General features: G+C 36.6%; 1 protein-coding gene across 4 annotated transcripts in view; it reads left to right on the top strand.

Annotated features, from left to right (window-relative positions):
* The window catches only part of TGFBRAP1 (transforming growth factor beta receptor associated protein 1), a 34791-nt gene that overhangs the window by 8598 nt on the left and 14186 nt on the right, over positions 1-12007 (top strand). For all 4 annotated transcript variants that reach the window (XM_055803148.1, XM_055803147.1, XM_013301119.3 and 1 more), the window contains exons 3-5: positions 3433-3627; positions 4671-4825; positions 10625-10707. In XM_055803148.1, coding sequence (XP_055659123.1) covers positions 3433-3627; positions 4671-4825; positions 10625-10707 — 433 coding nt within the window. The remainder of the gene's footprint in view (positions 1-3432; positions 3628-4670; positions 4826-10624; positions 10708-12007) is intronic.

The raw sequence follows: 12007 nt of genomic DNA, 5'->3' as shown, positions 1-12007 counted from the left end.
TGTGAAGTCCTGCACCTAGGGAGGGACAACCCCATGAACCAGTACAGGCTGGGAGCTGACCGACTGGAAAGGTACCTTTCCTGACCAGGGACCTTGGGGCTCTGAGGGGCAAGGTGACCATGAACCAACAGTGTGGCCTTGTGGCAAAGTTGTCCAATAGCCTATTGGGCTGCATTTAGTGGTGGACATGGTAGTGCAAGGTTAACAGTTGAACTCAATGATCTTAAGGGTCTTTTCCAACCTAAATTACTCTATTAGGACAATTGCTGCCAGCAGGTTGAGAAGAGAGGCATTTTTTCCACTCGGTCCTAGTGAGACCACGTTTGAGTGCTGGGTCCAGTTCTGGCCTCTCTGAAATCATATGGACATGCTGGAGTAGATCCACTGAAGGACCAGAAAGACAGGAGATAGGAAAAGGACCAGAAAAATAAGAGCACCTCATATGTGGGGAGGCTGAGAAAGCTGGGACTGTTCAGTCTGAAGAAGAAAATGTTTGCAGAGATCTTGCTAACGTGTATGGGGGGTGGTAAAGAAGACAAAGTCAGATACTGCTCAGTGGTATTGTATCCAGGGGAAAGGATGAGAGGCAGTCAGTGCAAACTGAAATACAGGAAATTCTATGTAAACATAAGAAAACAAATTCCTTGTTGTGATGGTGGCCAAACCAGGAAACAAGTCTTGGAGAGGGTGTGGAGTCTGTTCTTAGAGGTACTCAAAACCTGACTGGGCAAGATCTCAAGCAACCTGTTACAGTTGACCCTTCTTTGAGCAGGGATGTCAGGCTGGACAGTCTCCAAAGTTTCCTTCCTGTTTCAACTATTCCATGACTTTAATGAATAAAAAAAATACAAATTTTAAATACCTAGTTTTAGTTTATTCCTTTTGCTTTTCTAGAATAAACTTAGTGGTGCATGGTTTGAACAGTTTTATAGTGATTGGGTAGACTACAAACGGAGTTGGAGAGCTGACCCTTGTCACTTAGAACAAGTGCAGAGGTACTAAGCAGAATGATTCACAGGTTATGCAGTGCCCCTTTTCATAGCCGACCACACTGCATAAAGCAGGGTAGTCAACAGAACCAGCATGATCCCTTGTTTTCACTCACTTGTAGTATTCTTCATGCTGTCAACTTCTGCGATAGCTGAAAGTTTTTGTATTCCTTTTTAGGCAAGTAATAACAATAAAGAAGTTTTATTTCAATTTTTACAGGTATTTTCTCTAAGAAGCTTTTTGTTTTAAAATGAAATCTATAATCTGTTGCACAGAGTTGTGAGTAACCTGGTCTAAGTTGGTCCTGCTCTTAAGGGGCGGTGGGCTGGACTGAGTGTCCTTCAGAAACCCCTTCTGACTTAAATTATTCTTATGATTCTATACATTTCTAGATCTCCTGAAGCTGAAAACTGTAGCTGCGTTTTGAGTAACCTGTAACCTCTGTATAGCATACATATTTTTAATACAGAATTGATTAATGGTTTCATCATCAGTTTCTTCAAACACATTCCTGTACTATAAAAAGGCCATGGTTTCTGATTGTAGTTGTCTTCTTTATTGTTATCTTTAGGTGAGAGCTGGATGAAGGCAGAAAATGTATCATTCTATCACAGAAGCACTAGCTGCTGAGGGCAGAGGGATGTAAAGAGACACTGACTTGGAAAAGTACTATGCACTGCTCTGCATACCCTTTCACTACCATAAAGGGTTTTTTTAAAATTACCTAAAAGGAGCTCTGTCATTTAAAAAAAATAATTTTAAAATCAGGGGGTTTTATTTTTCTGAGACTGTCAGAGAAATAGAAAATTCTAAGAATGAATATCTCAAATATTATCCCTGCGTTTACTACTGCTTAGTATGTATTTAACTCAAGTTTTCTCACACTTTTTGACATGGGTTTATAGCACAGAGTAACAACTGGAAGGCATTAAAAATGGATAGTGCAGCCTGCCTGGCATAAAATTCCACTTCTAATCCCTAAGAATATCAAGATCTGTAGAGTAAAATGGGAATTACATATAATGGCCAAAAAAAGTATTTTCTGTGAGGTGCTCTGATTGAAAAGCTGATCATTATAGTGAAAAAGCAAGTAATGTTACTTGCCAAGTCAGATGTTGAAGTTTTAATTATGTATTGCACCATTAGTCAAGGGAAAGGGCTGATCATTTCAAAGCTGCTATAAAGGATCCAGAAGCTTAGTCTCTACATTGTAATTCTGTAGAAACCTACAACCCTCAGGGTTTTTTTTCCTTTTTTTTTTTTTTTTTTTAATTCCAACATGGTTCTCATAATCAGCTACCCTTGCCTCATTATCCTCTGTTTGGAAGAGATTTTGTAAATTGAATAACATAATCTTTTAATCTCCTCTGTCCTTTAGAGCTCAGACTTACTCTGCCAGCTGTCAAGTAGCTCATTCCTGCTGAAGAACAGTTTTCATGGGCATGTCTTTTTAATGGCCTGAGAGTACTGGTTTTAAGGGGTATGCATTCATATTTAGAACAGAAGTTTGTAACGTGCTTCAGTATGGCTCAGCTGGCAAAGGTTTACTGAACTAGGCCTGAAAACTTTGACTGGAGTTTTTCTTCAGTTAATGTCTTGGGAAGAGCCGGGGAATACCAAGTAGCATAAATAGAACCAGCGACATGTGGTCCAAAAGCAAGTCAAACCTTTATTAAGCTAGAAAGGAGGAGGGCAGGATAGACAGGAGGAAAGATAGCGGCAACGAAAACCACAAATTAACTGAAGATTTAATATGGTTATTTTGAAGACAGCATAGGAGGTTATCATTGGGATATTAAAAAAATCTTTAGTCTGTGCTTGGCTTTTGGGAAAATGTGCTTTGTATGCAACCTCTGCATTTTCTTTCGAATTATTGAAAACACAGATACCTCACAGGAAGGGAATCATCCCAAAGAGCTGGACCCTTGTTCTGTGAAAACTTTCCTGTAGCAAAAGTGAAGTAGTAAATTATTCTGTCAACTAAAATGCTTGTTAGACATTTGACACTACAAGGAACAAATATGTTTGTACTGCCAGATAGGTCAGGCACTGCAGATCTGTGGCTCCTACTAAGGCTGTATTGTTTGAAAACTGGGTCTCAGTAAATATTAGTGTGTTGAAATTAATTCAAACTACATGGCATAATTCTTACTAAAAAAAAATCTGAAACTTACTAAACTTGAATAATTCTGGCTAGTTTCAGTATTCTTCTTGTTTCAGTTTTTGGTGTCACCTGTTTTTGTGGTAAAGGAGAAGGAAAAAAAAATTCAACCGACAGGCCTGTAAGGTCAAGGGAGGTGTGATGTGCTGTTGTCATGCCACCTGATACTGCATCTGTTCATCTGAGACTTTATTTCTGCACCTTGGTACCCATGCTTCATGTTGGGAAAACAACAGTCTTCAACTAGCACAGGCCTCAGGCTTTGTTTTTTGCTTTTGTAGGCATGTTTGCAACTGTAGATGGCATTTCACAGCGTGCCCCTGTGCACTGGTCAGAGAACGTGATTGGAGCAGCTTTGTGCTTTCCTTACGTCGTTGCTCTTGATGATGAATTCATTACGGTGCACAGCATGCTGGACCAGCAGCAAAAGCAAACCCTGCCTTTTAAAGAAGGTCACATTCTACAAGACTTCGAAGGTATTAAAAAGGGCACTTTTTTGCATCAGTAATTCTGGAACAGCCACTGCTGTGGGCACAGTCACTTCAGTTTGTTTTTTAAACAGAGTATCTATCAAGGACATCAACTGTTGAAACTTTTGTTGCAAATGCTTTCCTGATTAGATATCTGCCAATTATGATAGGAAAACTGTAGTAATCCAAAATTCCACAAAATGTAATTCCACATCCAAAATTCTAACAGAGTGTGTGTTCATTAAATATGCTTTAATTGTCAAGTTAATTGTTGGTAGGAGTCTGTGGGGTTAGAGGTTTTTCTTGTAACTTGATTATTCCTTTCAAAGGAGCAGTATTATGCTATGAGTCAGTAACTGTGAGCTAGAGGTATTTCTCTGTTGCTCTCCTGACAGAATTCTAACATTTTAAAAATTGTTATTTTGTATTTCTTTCTGAAATATCTGTGTGAGAGGTTTCCAATGGAATATTTCATAAAAATTATTAAACAAAAAGTACAAAAAATTCTTTTGACCTGTTTTTCAATTAAGAATTCTGAAATATGAAATACATTGTGTTGCTATTTTTTTCCAGGAGACCTACAAACTGTAGCACTATGAACTTTGTGTTCAGTTTTTTGTTGTTCAGTACAATATGAACAACAAGAAATGTGCATTGCTTGCTGCCTTTGATGTACAGCTTACAATTTTCTGATGTAAGCATGTGGAAATATCTGGTAGTTAAAAGTCCCTATTCTGTGGAGTGTGGGTAATAGTTTCAGTGGTGGCCTTTACAGCTTAGCTCATCATGAGAGACTATAGCCAGTTTCATTTACTCAGAGAGGGATAAAGTCTGCTGTAAATAAATGTTTACCATTATCTCTGTATTTCTGAAGTGCAATTTACAGGTGAACTACACTAGCTAGTAAATATGGTAACAACAAATACGATTTTTTTATTTTATCACTGTTCAGGTTCTTGTATCTTAAATAGTAAGTCTTAAAGCTCATTTCTGAAATGTGCTTTTTCTGTAGAAAATATAAACTGAATGTGTCTGTCTGCTCTACCCAGGAAAGGTGATTGTTGCTACTAACAAGGGTGTGTATATCTTGGTGCCGCTACCTTTGGAAAAACAGATTCAGGATCTTCTAGCTAGCCACAGAGTGGAAGAAGCCCTTGTTCTAGCAAAAGGAGCTCGAAGGAATATTCCAAAAGAGAAATTTCAGGTCTGTCCTTCCTTTAATTTTCATGAAAATATAAATTTCACAGTGGGGCCATGTATACCAAGAGAGGGTGGGGAAGGAATTTACATTGAAGAGAAATCAAATACCTTTCATGGTTTCAGCCTGAGGAAATAGATGTGCTGCTGAATTGGCTTGTGCTTGTAAAGGCTGTGATAATGCTGCTGTTCTGCTGGGGTTTTTGTGTTGGTTTTTTTCAAGTGTGTAACTTGGAAAAATTGAAAACAAAACTGATAAACTAATGATAGAAAATCTGCTGCAATGCATCCTTAGGACTAGATTCAGTTGTTATTTGCTATTGCTCTTTAAAAAAGTATACTTCATTTCAAGTTGCAAATTTTAAGTTTTACTTTTTTATTGGCTATTCTCACCATGTCCTAAATGCCACAGTAGTACAACTTTGAAGTTAAGCGATGGGAAGTCTAAAGCAAATATGTCCTACTTTCAAACTCATACAAGTAGTTCTTGTACTAGTGTGTAATTGAATATTTAAGATTTTCATGTGGCAAAGTATCTTAGTAACTCTTTGATTTAGAGTATTTGTTAGAGAATTGTACTCATTTCCTTCTATCTCTGGTTTAAATTACAATATATATTTTCTGCTGTATTTGTTCCTATTTGTCATTTAGAGACTGAAACTTGGAAAAATAGCATGAAATCTACTCACCAAGAAGGTGAATGAATATTTGACTTAGTTTTTTTTCTTTTGTAAAGGCAAAACTTGATCTGTAACCTGCAGAAAATCTGGTTCATTTAATGTACTTTGGAGCATTTGGTGCCATCAAAATAGTATGTGTTGCATTACTTTCAGTTTGTTTAGGAAGATGTAAAGTTTGGAACATGACTGTGGAAATTACAGAATTGGAGTGGTCCAAAATGGTTCAGTCCAGCAGGATTTTTTTACTTTATATTAACTGCAAGATGTTTTAAATACCCTGCCATTTAAAATTTGGTCAAGGCCCTTGAAAAGCAGTCATTAAATTAAATTATATTTGTATGAGTTTTCATTGTGATCATTAACTCCTCTGTTGAATGAACAGCTGGGAGGCTGCTGGAAGTAAAAATCTTGGTGAGAAAACTGTTTCCATCCTTTTGCTAAGGTACATCTGGAAGTACTTGCAGCTGAAAAGTATTCAGGCAAATACATAGTTCAGTTTCCAGCATGTTTTGCTTTGCATCTTTGTTTCCAACTTTCCCTTTGCAATCTGTTTAAAGAAACAAACTAAAATCTTGCTGTGAGGACAGGTTGCATGATCTAATTAGTTTCTTCTATGTATGACGACCTCTAATTCTCCAATTATTTCTTTCCAGTTTATGTAGATTTACTGTGAGGATGTCTTTGTGTTTTGCCACAGAATGAACTGTAATTCATTATCTAAAAGACAATATGTAGAATCTCATTCCTCCTAATTTTTCTTGCAGTTAGGATTTTTCTGTGTCTAGGATAAGTTACTTTCTGTTCACATGTATCATATGTGCATGATGTCTGTCTTCCTGAAGTTACTGTTACCAAGATTATTGTAAATTCTTGCTACCTTAATGTACTTCTAAGGGTGTTCAGTTACTTTTGAGTCAGTGCTACAGCTGAAAAACAGGAAACAGTACTTGCAAGCAGAATAGCCTGTTCTAGTTCTGGGCTGTATTTGCAAACTGATATTAACCAGCTTAAATTGGAGGCTCCTACTGTTTCATATTAAAATGACTCAACTTGGTTGAGTAGTTGTTAGTCCAATTTTTCAGAGCTTATCTGTAGTTGGAAACTGAACATGTTGAGCTTGCTTTCTAATGTGCCTCTGATACTTAATGCTGTCATTACAGGTTTGTTACAAGCACATCAGAATTTCTTTTACTGTAGTCTTGCTGATTGAGTTCAACCAAATCACATGCTTTACATATGTCTTTTGCAGCATTTCTTTGGCATATTTTAACTGATCATAGTCACTTGTTTCTAAATAATGTCTGAGAGAGATCTTCAGGTAATAGTTATTAGGCAGATAAATAACAGGTATCTTCTAACAGATATCTTAAGATATCTATTTTGCAAGCTTTATGATTCTTGAGTAGCTGACACTTTGAAGGCCTTATTTTGCCATTTTATATGAGCAGTAGGGAGGAATGTGTAGGTTTGGCATTAAGACACTTTATCCAGCCACTATAATTTATACATACAGAAGAGTGATAGTAATTGCCTGGTACACATGGTATAGTGCCCCCTTTTCCACACACTGCTTTAATTCCTGCAGTTTGCAATGGCTGTTGCCATCTTATGGGTGACTTGAACTCAGTCATGGCATTGTAGGACAGTTCTTGACAACGTCAGGTTTTTTCCTACAGTTCAATACTTCGTTGTCATTGCATGCATACACAGGTGCATGCTCTCTCTCTTTATATCAACAGTATTATATTAGCATAAATATATATATGTGTGTGTGTGTGTGTGCTGGTAATGCAGAATGATAGTGGGATTGAAACAGTAAAGTACTATACTCCCAGAATTATTTGTACAGCCAATATTTAGTTATTGGAAAGAAGTAGGTCATGGATTCGTTGTTTTAACCTGTGGGCCCTGCAGGTGGCAAATTTCTCTCTGCTGTATTAGATGAAAATTCTTTTCTCTTTGAGCATCAAGACTTACTAGTAAGGTAAAAAACTAGCTATGTAAAAAACACTAAGCGGAAGTATTGCAAGGAGATGGCTTTGGATATCACTTTTGGTAGAAGAATACAAAGGCCTTTCTACCATGCTACCATGAAATGACTGAATACTACTTATTAATTTTTCAGGACAACTGAAGTTTGCAGAAATCATGGTTGATGGTAGTGAAGACCTTGGTTAGATTGACACACATCTTGCATAGGTATCTCTTTTTGTCTTTTTTTCTTTTTTTTTTTTTTTTTCCTTCCTTCTTGTTCTGTTTTAGTTTCAAAAAGCATACTAACTGCACCCAAACCTGACCAGAAGTCGAAGTAACTTTCTAGAAAAAATCTTTTTGGCAATCTAGTTGGTAATTTTGACCATTTTAGAAAGGATTTTCATAGCAGTTGGGGGAGCTAAGGCTTCACTGTAGCTATCACAGCATCAGCAGTTATCTTTCTGTTTCCTAGTGCTTTTTCAGATATGAATTAATACAATCTTATTTCATATTTTTTTAGCTAGTTTTTTAATGTGAATTCAGTCAACAACATAGAATTTCCCTAAAGCACTTCAGGTCCTATGGTGGCCCTTGAAAAATGATAGGAGAATAAACAGCATATTGAATGTTGATTGGGTGTAACTTAGTACCTTTTTAAAAGAAGCATATTGCAGTATTCTGGCAAACGGGTCTGGAAGAACTCAAGATGTTTTTTCTATCATAACCATATACAGTTTAATTTTTTTTGGCATATAGGTCTAGCTGCTTTTTAAAAGCCTCTGGGAAGGAGAAGACTGAATTTTCCACAGCAACTCTGCTCTGTTGCTTCCATAAACTTTACCACAGGACATCTTAATATCTGGTGTTTCTCTTGCCTAAAAATCAGCTTGGATACTCCCTGTCCCATCACTGCATTATTAAAAGTTGGGAAGTCTATCTGTAGATATTCTACATAGTTTTTGTTGTGTGACTTTAAGGGACAAGTGAAGATATGTCAACATTTAAATGAAAGTGAATACCACTTAATCAGTTCAAATTTAAAACTGATTCCTTGGGCCTATACCTCTTACTGTCAACAAGCTCTTTTCAACTTCTGGTTGAAAAGATTGCCGTACAGACTAAGCTCTACAATTAAAGCAGTATTTTCAGTGTCTTGGATGAATTCAAACTTAATTCCAATCTCCAAATTCACTAAACATTAGTAATATTAATATATAATTATATATTGTATGTATTTATAAAATATATAATAATAATAATAAAGATAGTAAATATTAGTGATTGCTCCATTGCAAAGATTGAAAACAGACTTAAAAAAACCCACAAAACCCAAACAACCAGCCACCTACTTTTGATACTAGTTAGCGGGTCGAGAAACGTCTGTACTTCAACCCTCAGTGGAAAGCCTGAGGCCAGATTTTGAGGTTTTTCTGGCCCTGCTAAATACAGATAGTTGCAGATGAAGTCCTTTACCAGCATCTTTGAGAATGTGACGGGTTGGGTATTCATCAGTTCAGATTACTGTTTATTGATATAATAACACAGTTGTAAATACAAAATATTTTGGATATTTTATGACTTGATGATCTCAGGTAGTTTTACTTTATTACTGTAATTAAATTGCCTTTTAGCTTTACTTAGGTATATTTTGAATTAGTAGACTTGGATGTAAAGCATAGTAACGTTAATTAATATAAAGATGTCATGAAGTATTGTTTGTTTATTTTTATTTTGTTACATTTGTCTGAAAAGGGGTGCCAGGTAGCATTTCCCTCTGCTTTCCTTTCTGCCCCCCACACTGGGGATACAGGAAAAGTCCCACAACCTTTCAAATCAATAGGTTTTAATGGCTTGCTAATGATCAAGACTAAGTATGTCCTTAAGGTACTATTAGTAAAGCATGCACAGACTAAATGGATTTAAGCAGGCTTTTCTCTTAGTAAGTCTACAATCTTTATCAAGATGAAAAATCATGAATTAGAGTATCAGTCTCTACCCTATTTGAGGCCTGACACTTTAGCAATTCCTGCTTGGACTATGTTGCGAACTGTTGCAGTTTCTCTGGGTGTTTTCATTGAAAATAGGAGTCTGTTATTGATAACAGCATTCATGTACACTGATAAACATTAGAAAGCTGTATATTCATGAGAAAGTTGAAGGGAAAACGTGAGGGTATGTGGATGTAGCTAGGTGTATTTGCAAAATCCCGGTGTTATCACAAAGGGTGGATGCTTTGCAGGGCACAGTTTAGGTTCCTTGGTTTTAGTAATTCTCTTTTGCTGTTGGAAATATTCTGAGCACAAGTTTCTTTTAATCTCATGGTAACTAATTGACTCTTCAGATCAAATAAGTACCTAGCGTTTAACGTAGTTTTGTGTTGTTCTTCTAGTGAACTTCTTGTTAACTGTTTTCTGTCTAGGCTTGACCTTAACACTAAAACTTCATAATACATAGCTTTTCATATGGTTCACTTGTGCTCCTCTTTTTAACCGTATTTTTATGTATATTGCATAGTGTGCTGCATGTTGGATAATTTGAACTGTTTTGGAAGTACTCTTACTTATAAAAAAAACAAACCAAAACAAAAACCCCACACTGGCAGAAAGTCATAAATATGGTCATCAGCCGGGGATGAAACTATAAGAATCACTAGCATGGTTGCTGCAGAAGTGGGATGAGGTGGGGAGAAGATTGGCTGTGTGTGGTCCAGTGGGACCACTCTTGAGTTAAATCTTTTTTTTTTTTTTTTTAATGCCTGCTGAATCATGGGGAATGTCAAAGATAACCTTTTGGTTTTGTATTTGCAAATACCACAGGCAAAAATTTCAGGCTGTCAGATAAGTCATTATTTGAATAAGAAAACTTAAACTTGCTGTTTGTTGACTTTGTTTTTAGTAAGTACTCGTGAATAGTTTTGTGTTCACATACTTCTGTGTAAGAAACTGAGTCCAGGCAGCATATTTGGTATATTCAAGTACATACAATTCAAAATGTAGAGGATGAAGGCTTATTTTGCATGTAATTTGACAGGTCTGGTTGAAGATCATATGTTCAGGTTTTTTGGCAAGTAGTTATTGCAGTAGTGACTAGCACTGTGTAAATAAATTCTTACAAACATAATAAACCTTTTTCCCCCCCCTTCTCTTTCATAGGTAATGTACAAACGAATCCTGCAGCAAGCAGGTTTTATACAGTTTGCACAGCTTCAGTTCCTTGAAGCAAAAGAACTCTTCAGGTAATTGTGTGACAAGAAATTTATTTATTTATCCTCTTTAAATAAGGAGTTAGTCTTCTGCAGTTTTAAAGACTTAGTCGCTTGAATGTTTTTTGATGCAGATGTGAGTTCACTGTTATAGTTTTGGGGCGGGGGGGATAAGAACAGAGTAACATTGAAAGAACTTTAATACTGAAGAGTTAATGCAACTGATTTTTTTGGTATACCAACATCCAGTAGCATTAAGGCTGTAATCCTATAGTCTGAGTGTTGTATGTGTGGAGACTTTTTTTTACTTTATGCCCATGAAGGCCAAGGCTTTATTATTGAGCCTGTGCTGTGATTTACAATAAGAACATGGCCTGGTTCCTTTTTTTTTTTTTTCTTAAGAAGAAAAAACTTTTTGACAAAAAGTTACAATTTAAATATTATTGACACATTGCACTAATTTTTTTGGAGGATGCTGATACTATTTTAACACTTGTTCTGCTAGGCTTTTGCCAGGGGACAGTTTATTTGTTCTTGAAATCTGTACTAACCTTCCTGATTTAGCTGTTTCAGCAGTCACTTGTTTACAAATTGACCTTGGTACTCCACTTTCATTAAAAAAATGCTGCTCATTATTTTACCTGATCATTCATTTCTGCTAGCCATGCCTCATTCTGTGATGGGGCACTGTCCAGAGTTAGTGTAATCCATGCTGACCACATAACATAACTCTCCTTCTTAATCTGGTGAAATTCTCTTTAAGTCAGTTTAGAGTCTGTGGATAGGAATAAGGTTTGACATTTTGCTATATATTGTGTGTACAGTATAGGAAAAAAGTCCTTGGGTTTATGGAAGCATGTCAAGGCAAGTAAAGCTTTGGGGTGGGGAGTGTTACTGTTGAGGAAGGACTTTGCCATTTTGTCTCCTGCTCACCAGGATAATGGCAGACATGGGGCCTGAATGGGTAGTATACACTGAGTGAAGATTAGAGAATGACAGGAAAGGCTTGAACAGCATTTAGTGGCAACTTGTTTTGGCCACAACCACTTTCTATATTGCGTTAGAATTTTAGGCCTTTATGAGCAACTTGCAATCTTCTTCCTTCCTGAAATCTTCCAAACTCTAGACTGAATTGCTGCTGTGTTTTGTATCTGAAGTAGAAGTACAAGCTGTACATGGTTAGGAATCTTTAAGATATTCCCACAAAGCCGTTAGGTGTGGCTTTCCAATGGACTTTATTCATTTTCTTTTGTCAGTTTGTCCAGCTTTGGTAAAATAGCTTGTTGAGGTTGTACTGGCTATAACGTGTTTTCATTGTCTAGGTGTGGTTAGG

This window comes from Falco peregrinus, chromosome 4 (genome assembly GCF_023634155.1).
Source record: "Falco peregrinus isolate bFalPer1 chromosome 4, bFalPer1.pri, whole genome shotgun sequence".
Classification (NCBI taxonomy): domain Eukaryota; kingdom Metazoa; phylum Chordata; class Aves; order Falconiformes; family Falconidae; genus Falco; species Falco peregrinus.
The sequence above is the reverse complement of the archived record's forward strand: the minus strand, read 5'-3'. Positions and strand labels throughout refer to the sequence as shown.